The sequence below is a fragment of the Poecilia reticulata genome, linkage group LG10 (genome assembly GCF_000633615.1).
Source record: "Poecilia reticulata strain Guanapo linkage group LG10, Guppy_female_1.0+MT, whole genome shotgun sequence".
Classification (NCBI taxonomy): domain Eukaryota; kingdom Metazoa; phylum Chordata; class Actinopteri; order Cyprinodontiformes; family Poeciliidae; genus Poecilia; species Poecilia reticulata.
In genome coordinates this window covers 29893443-29919803 of record NC_024340.1, presented here as the reverse complement: position 1 = coordinate 29919803, position 26361 = coordinate 29893443, and the positions used below count along the sequence as shown (strand labels likewise).

At 37.0% G+C, this 26361-nt stretch overlaps 1 protein-coding gene across 1 annotated transcript in view; it reads left to right on the top strand.

The window, feature by feature from the left end:
* Positions 1-22758, top strand: part of rxfp1 (relaxin family peptide receptor 1) — a 96161-nt gene extending 73403 nt beyond the window's left edge. Inside the window, exons 12-18 of the mRNA XM_008421077.2 lie at positions 1534-1605; positions 2123-2194; positions 2840-2911; positions 4778-5007; positions 12930-13340; positions 13645-13863; positions 15253-22758. Of these exons, the coding sequence (XP_008419299.1) occupies positions 1534-1605; positions 2123-2194; positions 2840-2911; positions 4778-5007; positions 12930-13340; positions 13645-13863; positions 15253-15680 (1504 nt within the window). The 3' untranslated portion in view covers positions 15681-22758. The remainder of the gene's footprint in view (positions 1-1533; positions 1606-2122; positions 2195-2839; positions 2912-4777; positions 5008-12929; positions 13341-13644; positions 13864-15252) is intronic.
* The last annotated feature ends 3603 nt before the right edge of the window (positions 22759-26361 follow it).

The following is a 26361-nucleotide window of genomic DNA, read 5'->3' as shown; positions in this document are numbered from 1 at the left end:
TCTTCACTGATTAGACTCACCTGGTCCTCATATCACTGATGGACCAGTAGAGCCATTTTATTCTGTCTAGTCTCAGGTGTTCATTTGACATCTGAAGGAAAATGGATGGTCGACTGAAGAAATCATTTTAGACAGAGAAGATAACTGGAATGTTTTAGAAGAAGCCAACTAGGTCTGAAAAACCAACATTTAACAGAGAAGGTGACCTCAGATTTTAACTCTGCAGACTGCAGAAAGATTCTGCAAGACATAGAGAAGCCAGGAGGATCATCTCCACTCTTCCCTCCTTCACTGATATTTTTGACATCCACTTTGCCAGCATTGCTGGTGACACCTCACACTCCTCACTGCCCGTCTTCAGCCTCCTGCCACAGGGAGAAGGTCCCTGAACACACTCCAACGCTTCTGAGCGTCTTTAAACACCAGCCTGTCAGGATGCTTAACTCTGTCCACTATCTTCTCCCTCTGACCCCTGCCAGTGGATTTTAATCTTGCTTCAATAGTTTAGCTTTACCTTGTTTCTACTTTATTAATTTAAATGTTTTGAGGGAGAAAAATAGTATTTCCATGTATCTGTATCTTCTGCATGTATGGTGAGTTCACAAAGAGGATGGTGATCAGTCTTGACTCTCCTCATTCAGTTTCACAGCAGTTCACACCATGAGACACGTGAGCAAAGCCACTCGTGTATATGTACAAATAACATGGACTCAAGTACTGGACAAAAATAGAAAGCAGAACTGGCAACTTGTGTCCTTAATGACCCAAATGGTGTCACTGCAGCACGAATAGGTCTTACTTCCAATCACATTGAGAACTGAAGAAGGTTTTGGATAGAAGATGAGAGCTCTTCAAGGAATAAAAGGACTCCAGGGTCATTCTACTTAAAGCACTTAGAAACTCTAATTTAGTTTCTAAAGAACACTCTGATAGGTGGTTAGTGTTTCGTACAGACATAAGAAGATGACTAGCTACTTTAGTTTCCACTTTGTGTATGAAAATGGCCTGCAAGAGTTATAATGCCTGCTGTCATAATGTCTGTCTAACAGGGTTTCATGTTGTGAACTATTTTTATTGAAATGAGGCGTTAAGTTTTTTCCTTGCCCTTGTTTTTTTGTGTTATTTTAAAAGTTTATTTTAAAAAAAGACAACTAAATTGAGATTTTTTATTTTTTGCTCGTACTAGCACCTTTGATTGTTCCTGAGTAAAATCTTACAATAATAACTGGATTTCATGTATAGATTTCTTTTTTACAAGAAAAATCATTTTTATTTTGAAAAAGTTGCTTCTGTTTTTTATTATAATTTCCACAAATAACAGACACATGTAAAGGAGAAAGTACAGCGTTGTGCCTGTTTGTCTCTGCATGTCAATCGGCCAAGTCTCTGTTGTTCATATTTTGTATCTCAGCAGGAAATAGTTTGGGAAACAACCATGTTCTATAAAAAGATCAGCAAAAATTAGAACAGTCTTTTGGTTCTGAATGAGTTTGTTTATTTGTCTAATGCTTATGTGCTCGTGTCTCTGCACAGGGATCTGTCCAACAACAGACTGGTGGCCATACCTCCCAATCTATTTGTCTTACTGGAGGATTTGCTCCAACTGTGAGTTCTTAATCAAACACGACAGTAAACAGATTTTGGTTTAACTTTGGATTGCTGCAGCTCGGAGTCTGTTTACATGTCTGCGAGAATCAGATTGCACAAAACTCAATTTTAATTGGATTTAGTGTATTAGTTTATTTCAGTATAATTAAATCAGACATATAAAGTATGAAAAGTAAAGTTTTTACGCTTGCACCAAGATTTTATGTATTTATTACATAAACATAGTTGAGCAGAAGTTAGCTTGCTAACAGCATAATAGGTTTATATCAAGCTGTTATGCAGAGACAAACAAAAAGAGGACGAGTCCAGCTTTTGCTGCTGAATCGTTCTGACAGCTTGATTGGAAGGAAAACATGTAGGAGTTAAAAAGAAACAGAAAAACATGTTATTGAGATGAAGCGCTGATGTCTGATATGTGATCTCTGCGGGATTTATCTGTAGTGTGAGATCAAGGATCAGTGGCATCTATATTTAATATTTTGTGTGTGTGGTTTTTTTTAATCTTATGTTGTAGAAACATATCCGACAATCCCATCGTGGAGCTTCAACTGGATCACTTTGACAAGTTACATAGACTGAAGTCTTTGTAAGTATCTGTCCTCCTGTTCTTGACACTGACCGCTAATCTTTACTGTTGCAGATTTAAGGACAACAACAGCTTTGTATCCGCTTTTGAAAGGGTAATGAAGTCTTTTATGATGTTTAAGATCTGCAAACATGTCTGTTGTGACATGCCAAATAGGAAAAATTTTAACAATAACAAAAAGGCTCACAATAACCCAAATTCTCACACAGTTTTACAAAGTGTGTGCCCAAATGTATCAGGTGTAAAGCTAACCCATCATTTCAGAAAAAGAGCATCATGCCAACAGTAAAACATGGTGGTGGTAGAGTGATGGTTGGGGCTGTATTCCTGCTTTAGGGTCTGGACAATTTTCAATAAGTGATAAAACAATTAATTAGCTATCTAGCATAAATTGCTAAGGGACTGTAGGGACACTTTGGTCATGAAGCTGGACAATAATAATTCACCTCCAAATGGCTCAAAAAGCAAAGTTTTTGAAACATTCTTTTTGTAATCTATTATTGATAATAAGATTTGTTTGATCTGAAACACTTGAAGTTTGACAAGAACAGCATAGACAGAGAAAGTCCATAGGAGCAGATACTTTTTCACAGGTCCGTATTTCACTTTTCAGAATTTGTAATAAAATGTTTTTATGTCTCTCAGGAGCATAGAGGGAATAGAAATTGATAACATACAGCGAAGGATGTTTGAACCTCTCAGATACTTGACTCACATGTAAGTACAACATTATCATGCTCTGTGGAGACCTTCATTTTTTCACACATAATGTACTGATCAGACCGAGTCACAGGCTATCCTTACTGGGGCTCAGCTTTAAATCCATCTGGGAGATAATTAAACCAGCTTTAAGGTGAGCCAACCTCTCAGAGGGCAAAGATACATAATTCATGAATTCGTGGAAGGAATATGTTCCTTTTTTACTTCTTTTTTTTTAGTTGTAGTTTTCCGTTTTTATTCAACTGGGCAAAACAAATACCATTAACGTTAAGAAGGATGGTGATCTGGTTTGTTTTAGTAAAAAGGGTTTAGCCCCAAACTGTGGCAAGTAAATTGAAAGGTAATTTTATAGCACCAAACAGTGAAAAACAATTTCAAATCCTTATGACAAACGCTTTTTATGCTGTGGAAGGTTACATTGTGTGTGCAGGTTTTTTTCCCTCTTAAATCAACCAGCCTGGCTATAATCTGCTTCCAAATATACAATTTTTATAATTTTTCACCAGATTTGACTTCCTAAACTGAACCAAAAAGCAGCAAAATGTGGGAACAAAGTAGAAGTGCACAATACATTGGGTTTGGGTTTTCTTAATTTTTTACCACATTGTCTGATATATAAGACTTCAATTTCAGTAAATGATGTTCTATTCAGTTTTTTGGTCATGTGACAATGATGGTGAAGCAGTGCATTGTGGGGTGTTCTCACTATGTGGAAAAGGTAGGAGAACATAATACGATATCAGTTATCGGACACAACAGCAGCAACATTAACATCAGATATTAATACTAACCCAAATTTACATACTGGTGCATCACTTGATGACAAAACTTTAGTATTTTTATCATTTTTTCCCTGGTTGAACATTCAACCTCCATCCTGAACGTTGCCCACCTTCATTTGAAATGAGTGAATATTTTGGCTAAAATAGCAACAGTTTATCTCCTATAATGATGCAGTCAAGTCCTTGAAACTTTTGACATTTTGACGTGTATTTAATTTATTTAAATTATATTTTATGTATCAGACCAACACAGTAAATGATAAGAAATTAAAATAAAATGACAAAAATGAAGCATGTTTTCAGCCCTCTTAGCCATAAATAAAACTCTTGTAATGTAATCTCAGTGTAAATCTAACTGCTCTGTGAAAGCCTCACTGGTTTGTTAGAGATCATTAGAGAACAACCAGAACACATCAGACAGGCCAAGTTAAACTTGGCTTATGTTCTAAAATTTTAAGGAACATTGAAATTTGGGTTTGTAACTTTACAAAATGTGGACCAATTCATTCTACAAATACTTGCACACTAAATATAATATTTATTGCATTATATACAGAACTCTGCATTGTTTAAAAAAAATAGTTTCAATCAATAATCCAAATTGAGTCATTTGAGGATCTGAGAGGATTTGATTGATTTTCCTTTTGCTTTCCATTAAGGCCATTTTTCTGGTTACCATTCAGGCCAAAGTGACACAGTGAAGAAAGCAGAGKTGTGTCAACACCCCACATCTAAAAGTAAATTAACCCAAAGCCAAACACTTGGTTGGGTTTCAGTGTCAAACAGTGTCAAATGACTGATGCTAAATCTCTGTCAGCTTCCTCCAACAAGAGTTTATAAGAACAAAAGGGCCAGTTTTAATCCAAATAGGTTTTTTAAGTAAGTCTTCCACCTCCTGAACTGCACAGTCTGACAGAAATGAGATCACTGTCCTTCTGTTCTTCATTATCTTCCAGTTTAAATGCACAAATAGACAGTAAGGATAATATTGTGGATAAACCACTGCAGGCTGCAAGTAAACACAGACCCCGTGCCCTAGCATTAGATTGCTTTTTTGATGTTGTTTTATCTGTTTTCTTAGCTATTTCAAGAAGTTCCAGTACTGCGGCTATGCCCCTCACGTGCGCAGCTGCAAGCCCAACACAGATGGCATCTCGTCTTTTGAGGACCTGCTGGCCAACATCGTCCTGAGGGTTTTTGTCTGGGTTGTCTCTGCCACCACATGCTTTGGCAACATCTTTGTCATCTGCATGCGCTCGTATATCCGCTCCGAGAACAAACTCCACGCCATGTGCATCATCTCCCTCTGCTGTGAGTCAAACTGCACTTTCAGGGGAACAGCAGTCATTTGGGAGGGAGGGTTGTGCAAAGGGAGGGGGACATGGAGCCTTTTAAACTTCAGAAAGTACAAAGTGTCACTTGAAGTTTCTGCCTGAATTTTTATTTATTTATTTTTAGTCTGACTGTATTTTTTTGGTATAATGCATAGTCATGTTTCATTATGTTTCTCTGGTATGAAATATTTAACAAGTCTCATGGGGTTTATTATGAATTATATCAAGTTTATGCAAAGCATCAATATATTTGCAGTGACTACTCATTCTGTGTTAATATGTGTGTAATGCAGCCTGACACACTTTCACTTCCTAGAGTTTGTTTTTTGGTTGACCTGCCCAGAGGTTCTGGACGGGGCTAAGACTTAAATTTCTTACCAGTGAACCCAAGATGTTTGTATTGGGGCCAGACTTTTAATTAATTTCAGAAACTCAACATGTAAAAAATGTCATGCAATTAATTATATATTTATGGACAGCAAACGTTACCTTGTGGGAACCAGAGGTGGACAGTGAAGAATGATTTCTTGTACCACTACAGTCCAATACTAAAGTTTTTCTGCTCAGATTTATTCTAAATGGCGTTGATATCAGTTGCTCATTCATTCGATCATTCTCCATGACAACCCAGAAACAGTGAAAATAAAAAAACACTACAGTACAGATAAAAGAAATCAAAGTGTATTTACATTCCTCAAAACTACAAATCTGAATGCTTCTCACGCTGTCATGACTAAATGGAAAAAGATAAATCACTAGTGGGATTTCTCAAATCGTAATTTCATCAGCTAAATTAATACAAACTCTTGATTAAGATGCTGAGTGATGTTTCCAGAAAAGCTGAGATGCTTTGTAAAAAGTTTATATGAATGCAATGAGCATGCAAATGTTCAAACCCTGAATATAAATCAAGATTCATATTAGTTTTATTTTTAACTCAATGCCAACAAACTATTTTAAACTTATTCTGGATGCATCTACCACCAAGGCTGTGAAAGCTGTCTTTCTACACATCAAAATTTAATGTTTCCCCTCCCCCCATGCACGTATGCTCCAATTTTCTACCACGTTTTGGCTTGATAATTTTACATGACCTTGTTAATATTGCATGAAGGAAGAGGAGTGAGAAAACAGCTGGGGGTAGAAAGTTGGCACCAGGGCAATAAAAAAAGCTCATTAAGTTATATATTACCCTAAAAAAAGGAGAAAATATATCCACGCATCAATCAGCTCTAACATCTCACATTTAAATACGGTGAGACACAACAAATTAGTATGTTAGGTGTGATAATAACTGAATCAACTGAGGACAAGTTTCATAAAACAAGAGCTCTACACTGATGTCTAAAAAAGTTATCAATACTTAAATATTTAACCAGATATTTTAATCAACATCTCTGCACTAGAAACATTTAAATATCAACTCTGCAATCTATAGCTGAATCTGCGATTTCAAGTATATAATTTGTTTTTGCTTGGCTAATGGTGAGCTGAGAAACACTCCGCAGTTTCCTGACAAAAGAAAAGTTGTAGTCTTTTCAAAGCTGCAGCATGTAACCTTTATAATTTTTTATTCATTACTGAAAACTGTCACTATGTTGTGACAGTACAATATGGTTATAGATGTTATAAATTTACATCAAAGTAAAAGTTGCTAAATGCATTTGCACCCACCACTTTTCAGAATTTGTGTAGTAAAAAACATAAAACCATACAGGATATTTTCACAAATATCCTACGTTCATCTGCTACAATTTCCCAATAATACATTGACATTAGTGGTTGTAATGTGACAAAATGGGAAAAATGTTAATAGGGGCATAAATATGTTTACAAGACAGAGTAACTGCACAGGAGAGTCCAAGAAGGTGAGGACTAAAGGCGAGCTTTAGTCCTCACCTTTATATGCAGCTCAGTGCAGTTTGCTGTTGTCCAGGTGACTTTTACAGCAACACAGTGCCAGATACATTCTGTGCTCCAGCTGGACAGCTATTAAACTGACATCTGTATGGCAGCAAGTTAAAGTCTGTTAGAAAAACAGAGAAAATGACGACACATTCAAAACTCAACATATTGTTCCTGACATTTTCTAGATGGTTAAAGCGCTTCACTAAAAGAAGAGGTGATGCAATGTGGAGGTAACATGCTCCAACTCTTAAACGTGTTCTCTACATCCTTAAATAAAGACATTTTCTGTTTTTGGTAACACAGGATTTCATCAGAATGCTCACGAATGCAATGGCATTTGTTATCAGCATCAGATGAGGACTCCTTGGGTGTTTCATGATTTAATGAGGAGAATCAGAATAGTTGTTTTTTAAAATGGCCATTTAAAATGAACTCCAGACAAGTGAGGAAAACGGAGTTGATGCTGAAGACGGTTTATTTCTTGGGAAAAATTTGAGATTGAAGAGCAAATCTGCTGCTGCTGTGATGTGACACTGTGTAAACTGTCCATATAAATAGAAAACACGTTTTACTTTAATCAAAATCTGTTATAGCCTTCAAATTATACAATAAACTATAAAATCATAGAGCAGGGTTTCCCAAACCTTTCCCTACCTTGGCCCCGCAAACATCATTAACACCCTTTGCAAATCCTCAGACATTACTACAAAATATGTAAAGAAACATAAACTTTTAGAACGTTTTTTCCACACTTTTATTCAAAAATTAATAGTTATTACATTTTTTTAGCATAAAAGTTGCATCATATTTTCTGACTTCAGCTGGCCATAATTTGAGGGTTTTTTTGAAGCTGTGTTCTCCACAGGTGAGCTGCTGGATGGTGGCTTCATTTTTTTTCTTTTCAGAAACTTGTCCATTTTGTATTTTTTGCCCTCTTACTTTCTAAGACCCTCCTAGCTCTTCATGGTGACCCCCCACGGGGCCACAGCCCCCACTGTGAGAAACCAGAGATTGAAGGGCAACAACTTTTAGAAAAAAGTTTAATAAACCCATAAAAAAAAGTACCATGAACAGTGTCAACCAAGTTTGAATTTGTTTTCATTTCAAGACATTTGTAGCCTACTTGCTTTAACACATTGATCTTTGAAACTTTATTCCTTCAGAGTTGGCTGAAAAAAGCTAAAGTGAAGCTTAAAGGGATGAAAAAGGAAATAACTGGCCTTAAAAGGGCTTAATCTCTTCACCAGACGTGAATTATGTACTTCTATATGCAAACACAGCATATACACAAAGAGCTGCTGATCTGCATATAAAGGGATGGAACAGATTTAAGTTCACAGGCAAAGTATAAACTCATTCAAGTGTTGAGCCATCTGTATTCAAATCTGGATCAAAAGTTAGCTTGAAAGACATTTTCATCTATTCAGCCACATTCATCTTTGACTGTAGCCTTTTACTCACTGAAAACATTTCCCTGTTTGATTTTTACATTTTTTCTTTTTCTGCAAAAACATGTCAACACAAGGTCAACCTGAAGCCAAGATCCTCCTAGAGATCCCAGTTTGGCACGAACCAAATCAGTTCTGCTGTTTCCCACTTTAAATCCTCACATCTCAATACTGCATAGAATCAATAATAAAATGTTGAGCTCTTTATTTATTTTATAAACCAAATGCATTAATGTAATACATAATAATTTATATTTCATATAAATGTTACAGACCGTAAGGTTAAAGGTATTTTTGAAAAGAATGGAAAAATAATTTGTCTGCAAAGTTGCAAAGCTGGTCGAGACTCATCCCAAATAACAGGAGAATTTGCAACAGGAGCTGAATACAAATGAACATCAAACTTTTCATATTTTAATTAGTACAAAATGTTTAAAACTAGACATATTAACAATTATGGAATACTTTGTGTTGGTGACGCATATAAAATCCAAAAGAAATACATTAAAATGTGAATTGGCACTGTATTCAGGTGATACTTTATGTAAAACAAAGGATAAAATGACAATGATGGTAACATTTTCCAGTTGGATATAAACTCCAGATTTTGATTGATGCCTTTCAGATGCCAGGAAAATCAGTAACAGATGGAGAATATATGAGTAATTAGTTTTCACACTGCACCAGTGGATGAGCATGTGGGACTTGAATCTAAGAAAAATGAGACTACTCAGCTTGGAGGAACCAGAAAAAGAAAATGGGTCAGTTATCAACATTATTCCCTAAGAAAACATAAGAGGAGCTTAAAAATATGATGTATAATTATTCTTGAGGCAACAAGAAGAAAACTGTGCTTCACCATCTGTAGTGGCCATATTTAATGCGTCGGGTCAAATGTCACCTCCATAATTTCATCCATGAGCTCCGTGGATGATTATACATTGAGTTGCTCTGGGCCCAACATAACAGGCTCAAACGGCGGCTTGTGGAAGGTGGTGTGCATCTCTATCAACCCCCAGATTCAATTCTTTGCGGACCCATAATTTGCTTCAATAACTGCTGCAAGTCTTCAGGGACATGCCAGCTTTGCATACTTATGATAACAATCAAGTCTTGCTACATTTTTTTTGTTTGAACTTTGACTAGGCCATTCAAACACATAAATATGCTTTGATCTACAGCATTTTGGTTTGGCACTCGTTAGTCTCGAAGGTTAGCCTCCATTCAGAGACTAACCTTCAACCCAGTCTCAAACCTTGGACAGCATCCAACATATTTTCTTCCTGGACTGACATTCATGATCCATCTCTGTTTCCTGTCGAAGAAAAGCAAAAATACACCAAAACATTTACATTGATCATCCTGAGCTGCTATCGCTGCCCAAGCACAACCTCCTGTGAACAGAGCTTCAACGGGCAAGATGAATTTAGACATTTGGCTGGCTATGTCTGTTGGGAGCCGTTAGCTACTGTGGCTAACAGTATCTTATTGGTTAGCAAGTCAGCTCTGAACTTGGCCTTTCCAGCTCTGGATCAGGCTGGAATGGGCACACAAAGTTGTGCGTCTCAGTTTTCTCTAACCCTAACCCTAAGCAGTATTTGGCAGCTTTACTTATTCCTTGGTGGGGTTGTATGCTGTGTCTGTTGCTGACAGAAATCATGGAGGAACCTGTAACTACAAGGTTCCTTCTGCAGAAACAAACCAGCTTTGTCCAGCCATCCTTCAGTAGAAGCTTGTTTTGGCCACTTGCATCCAGGATCTCACTCTTTCTTTCTTGTTCCACATCTCATGACCATAGGTGAGGATCTGAAATTTGAGGAACTGGTTTATTAAGAGCTTTGCTGATCTGGTCAACTCTTTCTTCACTACAGCAGATGCTCACATTACAGTAGACAAAGACCCAATCTGTCTGTCCATCTCCAGTTCTTAACATCACTTGTGAACGGGACACCAAGATAGTTGCTGTTCTGGGATTTTGCATTCATTTGAAATATTGCATCATTTGGTATTCAACTATTATTGGACATATTTAGCCATCATCAATTATAGCTTATGGTGTGGTGACATAATAAAGGCTTTACATTTTGTTGTTCATCTGAACATTAAAAAGTGACTGACGAGACATTTATAAACTTATTAGAGAGTATGACTTGTAAATTTGCTAATTGTTCGTTGATCATGACAGAAAAACTTTTTAATAAATTGCCATGGGAAATGAGGAGGAAACATGGAGGAAAACATTGTCCAGGGAGGTAATAAGACACTTTTGATCAGATGGATAGTCCTGTACTAAAGAAAATGTCAGCTCTCCGTATGACACCAGTACACTGCATATAATTAAGTATTTCTACCACAGGAGACCTTGGTTCTTTGCTATGATAATGTGCTTATGTGCTGAGTTATTAATACTAACATGCTGACTGCTCTGTGGAACAGCAGCTCAACTCAAGCTGAATGTGCAGACATCCCAGAGGGCTTGTTGTTTATTATTTTACTTTTTGTGCAGCAGGATTAATATTGAACCTCAACAACACAAGAAAAAGATTCAACACAAAATACAAAAACTGCTGCTTCATGTTTTTAAAAAAATTAAAATAATGTTTGTATTAAAACAAAAGCAATTATTATTATTATTGGATTTTGTTTTGGTGTAGACAAAGAATAACATGGTTTTCCTGTTTTGCATTTTGGATACAAAAAACATTAACATTAGCAACCTGACTTGCCTAGTTTGCAAATATGTTTGCATCTTTTCATGTCCGTTTGCTTACTCATTTATGCAGAATGGAGGTATATGGAAAATCAATCTGTCTCTGAAACATGACATAATACCAGTAACTAACTAAGGAATTGTTGATTAATGAGTGACTAACAACAGAAGCCAGACCTGCAGCTGTGCACGGATCCTCACATTCTGTATGCTTTTAATGTAAAAACCTTCAAAGCCCACCACTGAACAACACCCTTTTTCCTAGCTGCACTTTTTCTGACTGGATAATTAGCTTTTTTGTTTTTCAATCAAATTTAAAATTTGCCAAGAGCATAAGTAGTGACTGCTGCTGAAGAGTCTAAAATATCTTTGCAAAACTGACTTTTTATGACCTTCTTTCCACACTGACTTCATCCTTCCTGAGTTCAGTCTGTGAGGGTTTCCGTGGGACAGTTTTAAGTTTTGAGTTTTTGTGAAGGACTCTGCTCTGATTACATTCTCTTACTTTAATACATTCTTTCATCTTTTCAGCAAGATAACAGGTTGACAGTTTTAACTTATTCTGAATAAAAAATTCCAATTATCTAGAAAGAGCGTCTATTTCTTTGTCTTTGACATTTCAGAAGATCTTACAGCGGATAAGGTGGTGAGTTGTATGAAATAACAGAGAAATTTAGGACACCCTCTGAAAGCCAGTAGATGTACTGGGGAAAAAATAAAAAGTAAAATAATTATATATATTAGAAAAAAATACTCAAAAGAAAACCTCAAAGTACTCACAACATGGACATCTTCTGCTTATACAATAGACAAGTGGAGCTTATATGTAATTTTTTCTTTTCAAAATCACTGGATGAGGGTTTTGTTCAGGTGGTCTCCATAGTTAGAAAGTTATAATATGGACATCTAATATACATTTTAACAATGCTTATAAATTAAAGTAATCATTGAACAATAAAAATAAAAAAAACTCTGTAAAAGAAATTAATTAGAACATTCCCTCATTTATTCCCACTTAAAATGGCTAAAATGGTGCATTTTGGTCGAGTGAGCGCCCCTCACAGTTGTCCGGATTTATATTGGGGACACTTGGGACACTTCCAGCATGCCTTCCCCGCTGCTCTTTCTCTGCCTGATGTCTGACTACTAATGCTCTATGTGGTGATCAGGTTTTTCTACTACTGCTTAGGTTTAAAACATGTGGAGTCCGCTTGAAAACCACGTCAAGTCTGTCAGTCACTGATTGGCTAAGGAGTGGAGTCACTCTTTGCATCATGAGAGATGCTTACAATAACCAAACATTTAAAAAACTCAAAATAGTGACTGACATAGCTTCCATATTGTGTTTGTGTCATACAGATCCATCCACTTTCCCCCAGCTATTTGATTACACCCACCCACTGGAGCTGTTTCTCAAACTGATGGAAAGTCACTCAAACTGTGTAAATTAGAGTTTAGCTGAGTTTAGCCATGCTGTTAGGTGCTTGTGGAAAAGTAATTTGTGTGGTGTGTTAATGACTGTTGAAAGGAGAGTGAACACCAGGGTACAATCAAAACAGCAGTCTGATGGCTTCAGAAAGTGGATTGCAGCAGAGGATTGTATGAGTCTGGTAAAAGAACTAACAAGGTCTCGAAGGACTCTGAAAATTTGCCATTCCACTGTCTGGAATATAGTCTGCAGGTGAAGGGCCTTTAAAACAGCTGCCAACATGCCCCAGGTCTGGGCAAGTCCACCCTAAAAGTGGATAGTAAAAAAACTACAAAACCCCTGAAATGGCAGAATTTATGAGTTTAATCAGACTTCTCTCTAAAGGAAGTTGTTCTTTCTTGCAGGTGCCGATGGCCTGATGGGTATTTATCTCTTCATGATTGGTGCATATGACCTGAAGTTTCGTGGTGAATACAATCGTCATGCTCAAGCCTGGATGGACAGCACTCAGTGTCAGGTCATTGGCTCTTTGGCTATGCTGTCTACCGAAGTGTCTGTGCTGCTCCTCACGTATCTCACCTTGGAGAAGTACATCTGTATCGTGTACCCTTTCCACTACCTGACTCCCGGTTGGCGACGGACTGTCAGTATCCTGCTCGGGATATGGGTGTTTGGATTTGTCGTCGCCTTTTTGCCTCTGGCCTGCAAGGGGTTATTTCGCAACTTTTATGGCACCAATGGGGTCTGCTTCCCTCTGCACTCGGAGCAGCCAGAGACGCCCTGGGCGCATGTGTACTCCATTGTTATTTTTCTTGGTGAGCATTTGTTTTTATGTTTGCTTTTTCCTATTGCATAACTATGTTTTTAACCAATTTTACTTAATCCATATTTTACTCCCACAACATTTTGCAAACACATACATCTTTTTGTTTGGTTTCCCAAATAAACCAAACAAATGCAGTTATAAAACTAACTGCATAAAGATCTGATTCAAAATTATAATACACTTGTGTATTTTGTATCAAGATTAAGAACCCTACAGATCATCTTTGACAATTACAATGTTAAGAAACCCTGTAGACCCCAGAAGTAATTCTGAACTCGGTGCTCTCTCCACAGGTCTCAACTTGGTGGCATTCCTCATAATTGTCTTCTCCTATGCAAGCATGTTCTACAACATCCAGAGAACAGGCACTCAGACAACCAAGTACAGCAACCACATAAAAAAAGAGGTCACCATCGCCAAGAGGTTCTTCTCTATCGTCATCACTGATTCCCTCTGCTGGATCCCCATTTTTATTCTCAAGATCCTTTCACTGCTGCAAGTGGAAATTCCCGGTAATGAAAAGATGCCCACTTAAATATGCTCTTTCAGTACAACATAAGTGTCTGGCAGTTTGTGTCTGAAGTATTTTGTGGTTCGTGTTAGCACCAGTGACAACGAAAATTGGCAATTTAAGTTCCTGAAATAAAAGTTTTGCAAAATAATTTTGAGGGCAAAATGTATCTGTAAATGTCACCTTCAAAAGCAAAAATAATGTCTAACTGCTTAGTAAAAGCTGTATTCACAAGACTCCTTGAATTTTTTTCTCACTTTTGGTGTTTATTTCTAGTGTAGTTACAACCCGAACAAAATCATATTGAATGACAGAGGTTTTTGGAAATGAAGTTTACATCGCCTGTTTATTTTCTCTTAAGTTGTGCCACATTTTTAAGAAAGATGCATTTCTGGGTAGTCTACTGAAAAAATATTCAAACACCTTTCTACCCCTGCCAGACTGCTTATCCTGCTCATCCTGCTCAGGAATGTTTCTGGTGTCTGTTGAACTGAGTAATGGAAGTTCAGAGAAACAAGTCATTTTGGCAATTTAACAACATTAATTCAACAAACAGGAGCCTTGATGGTGTGTAACCACAACAGGCTGGCATCTCCTTGTGCTAGTCACCAGCTCAGTTACAAACTGCTGTGGGATGATATCTCATGTCTCAACCAGCAGCTGTCGCTTGTGTTGATCCCGCTGCATAAACGGCACACCAAAGCTGATCCTACAAGTGTTTAGTGGAGTGGAGGTCAGAACTGAAAGCTGGTCAATCCAACCTGTGCTCTCAATCTGATGAACCTGCTGTGTTGGGGGAGCATTGACATCTTAGAAGATAAGAGTTCAGTCCTGGAGAATAGAGATATGGGATTCTCACCGGTTGAAACTCATCTCGATATCTTTCTGCATTGAGATGATAAATTCTTTTCTCCAGTGTGGGAGATGCCACCACACACATCGCATTTCCAGATGTTGCAAGGTTTACTGCTCAAATCACATGCATTTTCTTTATAAACATTATCCCATTTAAGGGGAAATAAACTGGCTTTCCAGCACCATTTACAAAGAATTGCTGATAAAGAGCCAGTATTGTGTATTTTTCAGGCTGAGAGCCCAATCAAGTAAATATATTACCTTCAGTTGTTATGAAAATGTATCAAATATAACTTAAAAGAAATCTGACTTTGCATTTGACACCTTGAAATTGGCCTCTGTGATTTTAAGAAGCTCCTTCTTTCTAACATCAGCACATCATCACAGCAATGATTCTTTTCTATCTCCATTTTTCTGCTGTAAATATAAAAATGCTAGAAAGCCATCAAAATGATTATTTTATGAATATTTTTGTCATGTTAGCTTGTTCCACGTTTATGTTCTCCCCTCTTTTTTTATCTCTGTTTTCTGGCAGGTACCATCAGTTCCTGGGTCGTCATCTTTATTCTCCCCATCAACAGTGCCCTGAACCCCATCCTCTACACGCTAACCACGCGGCCTTTCAAAGAAACAATCCTCCAGGTGTGGGCAAACTACAGACAGAAAAGGCCTCTGCTCAGCGGTCACCCGCCACATCATCCATCGCTCACCTGGCAGGAAATGTGGCCCCTCCAGGAAAACAGCCACGGCGTCTCCCCAGGGTGTCCGCTGGAGGCGAAAGACACAGCAGCCAAACTCCCCCCGGTGGAGAATCCGGATGAGGGATACAATGACTTTAATGCAGGCACGAAACAACAGCGGCAGAAGCAGCATGCCGTGTTATCGGTGTGCTCGCAGAATAAGACGGTACCCCAAACACTCACACACATTCACACGTTCACACAAACAAATGACCTCCTCTAAGTGACTAAGAATTGATCTGTTTGTATGTCTGTATAATTCCTGAACCTGAAATGTTTAGATGAATGAACATTTCAGGTTCATTCATCTAAACTCTTTTAATTATTCCCTTAACAATGGAACTTAGGCCACCATCCTTGCACAGATTTCTCATTTAAAGTGAAAAACCACGGTGGCAGTAGTATTCATCGGGTTTAGCAGTAAACACAGTTATCAGAGGTTTACAACTACCTTGTTAAACATTTTACTCCGCATTTTCTCTAGAACTCACCTCACTTACAAATTAAAGATGAAGACTTCTGAATTACAAGGTTTTTTAAAAAAATACAACTTAGATTAATTAAAAAGATGATTTATCTCAGCAATTTCATACAGAATAAGAAAGTCATGCAAATTAATCAGTGTATTTTAAGCAATTTATTATTATTATTAATTTAATCATACTTTACAGCTAATAATAATCCAAAATGTAGTTTCTGAGAAAGTCACTCGACACCAATAAAAAAAAGATTTTTAATACATAATCTAATGTTACAGGCAAAAAATAATGAAGAACACTTGTCCTTGACATTTGCCCAGCAGACAGTGTTGACTTTCCTCCACAAGGATAAGCTGCTAAATGTCATTGCTAATAAATCTAGCTTTTTACTGAGTGCTGAATATAAGCAAATTAATGCAAAAGGTACATCAACCAAGCATTGTGTGTATAAACTTTACATTAACATACTTTTCAGTTATCCAACTTAAAACATTTATTTAAACATGCAGGACATTGATAAAGAGGATTATGGAGAATTAGAACAGCAGAAGTAAGAGGGACTTAGTTCCATTAGTCGCTCCCCAAAACTGCTTATTCCCCAGAGTTCTTCTGAAAATTCAAATATTTTTACAATTAAATGAGAGAAATGGTGAGCTCATTACAGCAGTTTGGCAGGAATCATTATCACACCATATTCCAACTAAATAAAGTGACTGGTTATGATGCCAGTGATGCATTGAGTCTCTGTGTAATGGCTTAAAGGCTTCACAGAGGCGTTCCTGTTTATTGTCGCTGTGCTTTGCTGTAAAACAGATTGGTGATTCAGAAGAAGCTCCTGTTCCCTACTGTAGCCTCTGGTTCTGGTGGCACAGCTTTTGTGGACTGCAGCAGCGCACAGAGAGTGTGTGGAGAGATGTGTAGCAGAATGATTAGGCTGTTAAGATGCTTTCTGTTTCATTATCTACTCCTATGGGCTCTAGACTTGCAAAAAGAAAGAAAAAGGAATCAGAGTAACAATAAAGTGCCTCGGTTTTCCTTAGCCTCTAAACGAGATGTCTCGCCATCTGATGAATATAATGTCTGAGTTTCTTTATTTAATTTCCAACCGGTTAAACAGTAAACTCAGATGGAAAGTTCTCCATCTCTGTCTCCATCTTTGTTTTGATATTTCTTTATTCTTATTTATGTTCTGACTCCAAACATTTGCACGCAACACCCAAACTAAGTCTACAAGATACACATTTACTGTGTCTGAGGTTGCATAACCATTCGACCAGTCAGGGTACCCGCAGTGATCCCTGTCACTGCTGAAAGCACCAACATGTAGACTCATGAGTATCAGAACTGGATTATGGAGCAATGACAAATGATGTCCTGGTCTGATGAATCATGTTTTCTCATTATCAGAGGAGACATTGGTGTCTGATTCAGGCATTGGAACATCAAGCGTCTTATATTTGGCAGTGGCTATATGCTGCGTTTTAGGGAACTTGTAGTCAGATTCAGTTTTTTCTGAAGTATGTAATGCTGAGAGACCTCCAATGATGCAAAAAAGGTATTTCCATTGCATTTCAATTCAGCTAAACAACAAACAAACAAAAATAACACCTCAGGCTAGTGAAAAACGTTTTCTTTTTCAAAATTGCCATGTTTTCATTAAAGTAAATTTATTTTCAGAATTCCAATTTGTGCAATTTTAATGTCAATGGCAACGAGTGCTGCCTGCTTTGTCCAGCTAAAGCAATTGTGAAAGCATCAACTCTCAAAGATGGTCATAATGCTATGCCTAATTGACGTAGAAAAATCAATTTTATGAACTGACATTTTAAGCTTCTGCAGCCGAGAAGGCCATTACCAGACTTAAACAATTAGTTCTGTAAAACCTGTCCTGTGAGATTTCCCTCCATTAGTTTAAGCACTCAGACAGAGAAGTTACGCACTTCAGGATTATTGAAACATCCTCCAGTTACATCCACTGTCTCAGTCTTGGGTAAAAATGAAAGGAAGATGGAGTGATGCTAAATTTTAAACCCCTCTGTTTATCTAAAATAACTTTCCTGGAGACACAGAGGAGGATTTGTTGGTGCGAATGTGAGAAGCATACAAACACGCTGATGTTTAGCTGTCAGGCAACCCGTGTGATTATTCCAAGCATGTACATGTGCCACTGCTTTTCATGCACAAGTGGGTCCCTCTCACATCAGCAGAGTTTATGTCGCTCCACAAGTGGGTTTGTGATTCACTGTGGATGTAAAAAATCCATTTCATTTCATAGATGTTCGTTTTTCCTGCCGTCGATTGTGGCTGCACTCAATTCCTTCAAGATGAGACTTTTCCCGTGTATTCACTGATGTAAAAATGAACCTGTTTTTTCTCGGTGTGTGTGGAAACACTTTTTCTGCTCCCAGCAGGAAGCCTGTGCAAAGATGGGCACCCTGGCTTCACACACATGAAAGGTCACCTGCAGAGGAAGTACAGCAGATGGATTTTCAGAGTCATTATTGCAAAGTTCCTTAAAGCAGGGCAGCTAAACTTGTTTGCTGGAAAAGCCACAGTGATAACAGCTACATCCCACCCGCTGTTATCTAACAGAAAATATATAAAAAAATAAATAATCTGCTGAATGGAGGGCATTTTTGCTGCCTCAGGTTGCTAAATGTCTGCTGCATTCCTATTTTATGTAGCTACACCACAGCATGGATTTGGTAGTTGCAAAGGCACTACATTGTTTTACATAAATTTACTCTAAACAGAATTGACTTTTTTGTCCTGGAGATAGAAAGTGCTGATGTCAGCCTTCCATCGAGACATTTAATGTAGCAACAGCCCAAGGTTGACATTCCTGACTTCTCCTGAAACATTTTGAGAATAACACATTCTCCAAATCTGTGCTGATGATTGAAAAAACCACAGTGCCATCCGCACAGCTGAAGGCTCTTGGCCGTCTAAGTCTGTGCTTTTAACTGTTCGTCTTACATTTCAAACCTGTCAGATACTCTGAGAGCGGTTCTGACAGCTGCTGCTCATGAGCTGAATACATGGAGGAAGAATCAGAAAGGCCATTCATTTGTCCAGGCACAATCCAATTAGCAAAGCAATCAAAATTAGCTGATTTATTATGATTATAAACTTTTAAAAGAAATGAATAATTGAACATCTTAAAATATTGTCACCCTGTTTCTAGGCTTTTATGTCTGAATGAAATTAATGTGCTCAGCTTCTAAATGTATTTAAATCTACCATCAAGTATAAAAAGAAATTCCTCTCTGTCATTATTTATGAACCATAAAGCCAAAATAGAAAAGTTATGTGTGAAAAACTTGCGCTCCAAGTAGTGAACCTTTAAACATCACGTCTTGATGCTTAAGGTTATAAAACCACCTTAAGCATCAAGAAGTCAGAAAAACTTTTAATTTATGACTTTTACACCTTATTGTAGTATATTAGATGAAATCTATTTTTTTTCTTTATAATGTTACTAAAGTCCATTGAGGTTTGCAAACATTTGATTCTGTACAGATTCTTTTAGGCTCCACAGATCCACCAAATTTCAACACACCTCTGCCAGGGTGAGAATAAAGAATCTCATTACTTTCCATCCTGCAACTCGGTCGGGTGTTATAAATAAAACAAAAGTCACAGTAGTTTGTGTTCATCTGCTGCTGTTCATTGTTTACCTTTAAAGCTGAGTCAGTTGTTTTCATTTACGGCCTTTCGTGGTTATATTTGCTTTTATTACTGAGATTATTCTCCAGTTTCATGACCGCATTTCAGCCAAACCTCAGCTGTCAAAGAGAGATGGCCTCACATTTGACCCGTACAGTGGAGTTTCTAGTCAACTCAGGCCCTGTCCACACTAACCAGTATATTGGGTTAAATTTTTTTTTAATGTCTTTGTTTAGATCTTCTGTCTGCACATGAAGTCTTTTTGCGGTTCAAGCTGTTCTGTGTCTGATAACCTGAGCAGGGAGTCCTCCGGCTCTCGCCTCATGACGGATAGAGACGGGCAGAATCTGCCCCCTGGTCCTGCGTGTTTATGATGCATACATCTATTCAAAAGCATGACATAGAGGCCATCTTAGCACAAGCCTGCTATTGCTTTCTCTGCTAAAAATCACAACAGTGTTTTTAGGTTATCTTCCCACTTCTGCTTTGCTTTGGCCTGACTGTTTGAATGAAAAGTGAATGACTGAGAGGAAAACATGGAAGAGAGCCAAAGAGAAGAAGACAACATATACATTTCAGAAGAGTCCATAGCTCATCTGTGCTTTTATCCATCCCCAGGATCTTCTTCATTTGAAATTAAATACAGTTAATGATGACTTTATTGCTCTCTGACTCAGTTTAGGTATGAATGCCATACCTTAGATAAAGGAAAACTAGAACTGTAACTTATGAAAGGGTTAGGGTTATGTGTGGGTTATGTGAGTAATGACCTGCCCCTTCCAGCCCATTACGTCAAGTTCCTCATCAAACCATCATGCAATGACCATCTAATAATACTACCAACTTCCTTACAGATACATTCAGTTTACAATGTAATATTGCTATTTAACAGCATTGGAGGAAAGTTTAAAAATCAATTAAAATCATTTCTCCTAAACTTCAAGATATTCCTAAAGAAAAAGAGTGACATGCAGTTATGTTCTAAGATAAATTACTTTTTAAAAATGAAAATAATTCAATTTTTAAAAGAAAAGAAAGCATTCAATCTAAGCTCACTAATATATTCTGCATTCAAAAATTCTCAAAATATTCTCAAAGGACCATGTCTGTCTACTACAAAGCAAAGAATATATTACTCTGAAATTGTTGTGGTTCACTTAAATGTAACTTTGCAAACACAACTGGTGCTGCTGCAGCATTTTAAAAGAGAGATGCTTTGCCTAAGCCATTTTCAAAAGGTCAAGCTTGTTTTTTATGGGATATCCACTCCTGGAAAGGTTAGCAACTATATGTTTCTGCTTGTGAGTAATCTTTTACTGTATTATGACATTCCAGTAGTTTAGAAATGTCTTTAAAACCTTTCTGATAGGAAGCAGGAACGACTCAGATCCTTGCTGATGTTTTTCCATATTACCTGTTTGCTCCAGAATAGTAAAAGTTCTGCTCTTATCACAGTGGATAGACGTCCTGATGATCAATTAATAAACTGGCTGCAACTTTCCTTTTAAAATGTAAGAAGTAGGAATGTATTTATATTTACACACCTCTCTTTATTTTGGCTTTATGTTTGCTTAATAAGGAATTTGGTGGTGGAATCGTACATTTGAAGTCACAATTAATTTCAGAACCTTTAAAGATCAGGTCATTTGTGTGTCCTGATAATAAAAACTCCCAGACCTGAAAACGGAGGCTGCTCTGTTTTCTCTACCATGACTGTATTATATGTACATCATTAATCAGAATTGCACTGAGCTTGTTAGGTATGTTTTATCCAGCATTTACATTATTTTCCTACCTAATCCTGCAGAAACAGGCTCTAAAAAAACTAATCTAGAGCTCACATTTACCCAAAACCTGACACAAAAATAATTTGCACCTCTTCCAGTTCTGCTCAGCACACATGCACACTTAGGGTGTCCAATCACACCTGCAACACTGATATTCTAAGGTTATTATTGTTTTTATTTGAAGTTGACCTTATCAGTCAATAGGAAACCATATCTTCACATGTTGACAATGCATTTTATATTTATGTCAGCAAGCCATCCAACAAACAGTCCTAACAACACACCTCAGCCAGGGTGAGAATAAAGAATCTCATTACTTTCCATCCTGCAACTCGGTCGGGTGTTATAAATAAAACAAAAGTCACAGTAGTTTGTGTTCATCTGCTGCTGTTCATTGTTTACCTTTAAAGCTGAGTCAAACATGCAGATATACTGAAAACTGGTAGGAAAATCAAAGCACGTCTCCCTTTATGATGTGCATTCTAAAAATGTTATTTGTTGCATCAAAAAAAGAAGAAAATTGGGATTTTTTTATTATTATTATTCTCAGTTTGTATTGAGGAATGTTGTGCTTTTGTCTGATTCGTCACACTTTTAATGCAAAAACTGATTTTTTTTCTTTTAATGAAATTATCCCATTTATGGCTAAGATAAACATGCTCATATGTGTCACACATTTTGTAGTGTATATATGAACAGACTCTGTCCTGTCCTTTTAGTTTTGGCTGTTTTTTATGCCTTTTATGGCTGTCAGTGTTATGAATAATCATGACTACAGATGTTCATTCTGTTACAAGCAAATGTTTAGAAATTGCAAGTAGATATGCGTCAATGATTCATTAAAAAGTCATGCTCAGTTTGACAATTAGATTCTTGTCCAATCAGTCTCTATCAAACATCTGAAAGGGTGAATCACTCAATCAAGTTCACTTTTCAGAATGAACAGGCTCTCCACAATACATTTCATTCTCAATTCTAGAAAAATAAGAAGAAACATTTAAAAGATTTTTTTTTAAACCAATGCAGCCATTTCTAATACTTTATGCTCAGTTTGCGGAAAGCTTTGTTTCTCCTTTCATACTATTAATTACTGGAAGTACTTTCCTGAATGTAATATAACAGCCTCTGTGTGTTCAATAAAGAATGTATTTATTTTGGACAGGAATGAAATTAAGTTTTATGTGTCAGTTGTTGCAACACAGGAAGCATTTTTTACATCCTGTTGAGATAAATCTCCAGCTGGTCTGGGGGTTCAAACCTCATGTCACAAACTCCAACATCACAACACATTTTTTACACTGTGAAGTACCATACTGGCATTTGTAAAATATCCAGTGCTGTACAATAAAATACAGTTGTGAATTCCTAAGTGAAGTCCTGTTTTTTTATTTCTGTGTTGAGTTTGATTTTTCAGTCTTTTTCTTTAATGGAATGGAAATCATGTGTTCCTCAAAGCACAAATTACATTAGGCTGCTAAAAGGTCACTTCACTTTGGATTTTGAAGCTGAAACAAAGTGTGCAGTGATGTGAAAAGTAGGATGATTCATATGAATTTATTAGCCTTTCTGACACATTTGGACAAATTGAAATAATCCTTTTTCACAAAAGCAGACACTTGGATATTTAATCTTATGCATAAATGTGTGCTTTTTTTTTACTGTTAAAGCTATCCCTTCCCTAACAAATCATAGAGATCAATAACTTATTTCTACTAAGAATTAAAAGGTAATTAAATCTTTACATGCCAGATGAGGAAGGTGTTGAGTTAAACCAACGGAATAAAGTGTGGATTTTAATTAGAGTATTTTAGAAACATAATTTGACAAATGGAAAACAAAGTACCGAAGAATAAAAATAGCAATAAATACTTTGTACATTCAACATGAGATTATTACTGAAGGTACTGCTTCATGTTTACTAGCAGTACTCCAATCAGCATTTCAAAGCAGTTCACCCCAAGAAAACAGGTATGACGTTTAAATCAGGGTTTTTTGCCCCCCAAGACTTTTCAAAACGATGTTGACATTATTTACATGGAAAATCCCAAATGCTTTGCAGTTTTGAGTAGATTATATAACTTTTTAAATTAGGGGAAGTTTTTATTAGCACACAGATGCTGTCAAGCCCACGGGGCATGTGTCCCCCTACTGAGCTGACCCAAAAAATTAATTTTATGTCTTAATGAAAACCAGCACTGAGAGCGAATAATAAGAGATAATAAATGAAAATAGGTTTTCTGTCAGTAATTTGCTTTAAGCATTTAAAAACTGAAGAGTTTAGCATTACAAAATGCAACCCCACATTTGAGGACAACTATAGTATCGCAAAATGTTATATAATTCCTTAAATTAATGGTTACCATTAAAATGCCAGGTTAGTAGCAGTAATTTTCATGCTGGAATAAAATATAGTGTGATTCATTTACTCTTTCTTTGACACAATCTAGTGCCTTTATCACTAAAAAATATGGTTTTACCTCATGTAAAAATTAAAGAAAAGTTAAGAACTTTACTGCAATTGAAAACACAAAGAAGTTATCGGAAAAGTAAAATCTCACATGTGATGCTAACATCAACCAGGCTTCATGTGGAGCAGATACAACTGGCTGCATAAACTGATGACAAGCCTTAAGGGTAAGTAATTACTTTTCATAGTTGAACAGCATTTCAATTTGTAAAGTAATTGCACATAAGCTGCATTCTTATAAAATAAATTACACTACAATACTGAGACAGAATCCGATAGATTTCACTACACATAATGGTTTTTAGGCTCAGATCGGAGACTTTTATACAGTAAAACCTGAACTATGTTGTCTGTAAAGATGAGTGTTCCCAAAATGACCTCCTTACCAAACCTTCCAATTAATCTAATGTAAATCCTGTGTATTGAAATCCATCCATCCATCCATTTTCTTACACCCTTATTCCTTAGTGGGGTCAGGAGGGTTGCGGGTGCCTCTCCAGCTAACGTTCTGGGCGAGAGGCGGGGTCACCCTGGACAGGTTGCCAGTCTGTCGCAGGGCAGCACAGAGACACACAGGACAAACAACCACGCACACACACACTCACACCTAGGGGCAATTTGGAGAGGCCCATTAACCTGACAGTCATGTTTTTGGACTGTGGGAGGAAGCCAGAGTACCCGGAGAAAACCCATGCATGCACAGGGAGAACATGCAAACTCCATACAGAAAGACCGGGCCAGGAATTGAACCCAGAACCTTCTTGCTGCAAGGCAACAGCTCTACCATCTGCGCCACTGTGCAGCCCGTGTATTGAAATCATATATCTAATTTATGGCTATGATCACGTAGTTTAGAAATGTCTTCAAAAGACCAAATGAAATAACAACAGGGTGAGTGGCTGCTGAGGAGCACATAGATCAGCAACTCTGGAGAATTAAATGCTGCAGAACTCAAAGCTTCATGTGGCCTTCAGATTAGTTCCAGAGCTGTGTACAGAGAGCTTCACTGAATGTGTTTTGATTGAACAAGAGCATCAAAGCCTTAAATCGCCAAGTGCAGTGGAAAGCACACTGATGCTGGACTCTAGCAGAAGAGACGTGCAGTGACTAATTTCACCTTTCTGTCTCTCAGTCGACTAAACAAACTAGAGTTTGGCAATTGTTAGAAGGACAAACCACACTTGGTTGAATGCATTGTGACAGCAAAGTTTGGTGCAGAGAGGAATAATTTGTTTGGCTGCTTTGCTGGAGTTGAGCTCAGATCCTTAGTTCCAGGCAGAGAAACTCCTTCAGAACAAGAAATTTGGAACAGTTTTATGCTCCTAACATTTTGGGAACAGTTTGGGGTTGCCAGCTTTCTGTTCCAACTGCACACTACTGCATAAACCTGGGACATAGATGAGACAGTTTGTTGTGAAAGATTTTTACTGGCCTGTCCTGACCACAACCCAACAGAACACCTTTGGGATGAATTGGAATGGGTCTGTTTCCTTTCGTCCAACATCTGTGTCTGAACTCACAAATGAACTCTTAGAAGAGGAAGATCAGAAGTTTCCATAAACACACTCCTTAAGCCTTGTGGAATGCTGAAGTTTTAACAGCTGCAAAAGAGGGGATATTATATTAAATCCTATGGATTAAGAATGGGATGTCACTCATATCTGTGTAAAGATAAACAATTATGTTCAGCTAAAACTCTGCAGTGATGAGACTTTTTATCCAGTCCATTTAAAGTGCGTTTACAAATCCCTTTTTATTTTAATGTACTTCATTAACTAAAATTAGCTATATTGTTCCTAGTATTCTTACAATTGATTACATTTTAATGAACATTTTTAAGATGAAAACTTTTCAAAAGTATAGTGTACTTGAATAAATTGAATAAGAAAAATGGCCACCAGCCAAGGTTGGTAGAATTCCATGAAATTATTCTTAAAAATAGCGCAATTTGAATCTATTTCACTCATAAGTAAAAAAAAACAACAAAAAAAACATGGCCCTCCAAGAATATACGATAGTGTAAAAATGCTAATTAATACTAACTGAACATCTCATTTTATATTTTAAAATGCTATCAGACTGACAAAAATATAAAGTTATGTGCAAATTCATGTATTTTAAATTTCAAAAACAAAGAAAATTATTCAAATAAACAACCAGTGACAACGAATATTGATTACGGTTTATTCACTGAACAGACTCAACAGGTAGAGAATGATAACAACGTTTATGTACAAATTAGTCTGATTTTAACATAAACTGTAGGTTTGGAACGTATAAGTGTTTGGTTAAATCACAGTATTAGTGATTTCAGAATAATATTAGTAAAAAGTAAAAAGCAAGGTGAAAAAAGTATACCAGCCACCTGCAAAAAACTTTTTATAAATGGAACTATGTAAATATAACTATTTATTCTCCGCCTCTGGCCCATATCAAGCCATAATTTTCTAATTCAACCTTAAATTTTCATAATGCTGATGCATTAAGCATTGTCCAGTAAAAATA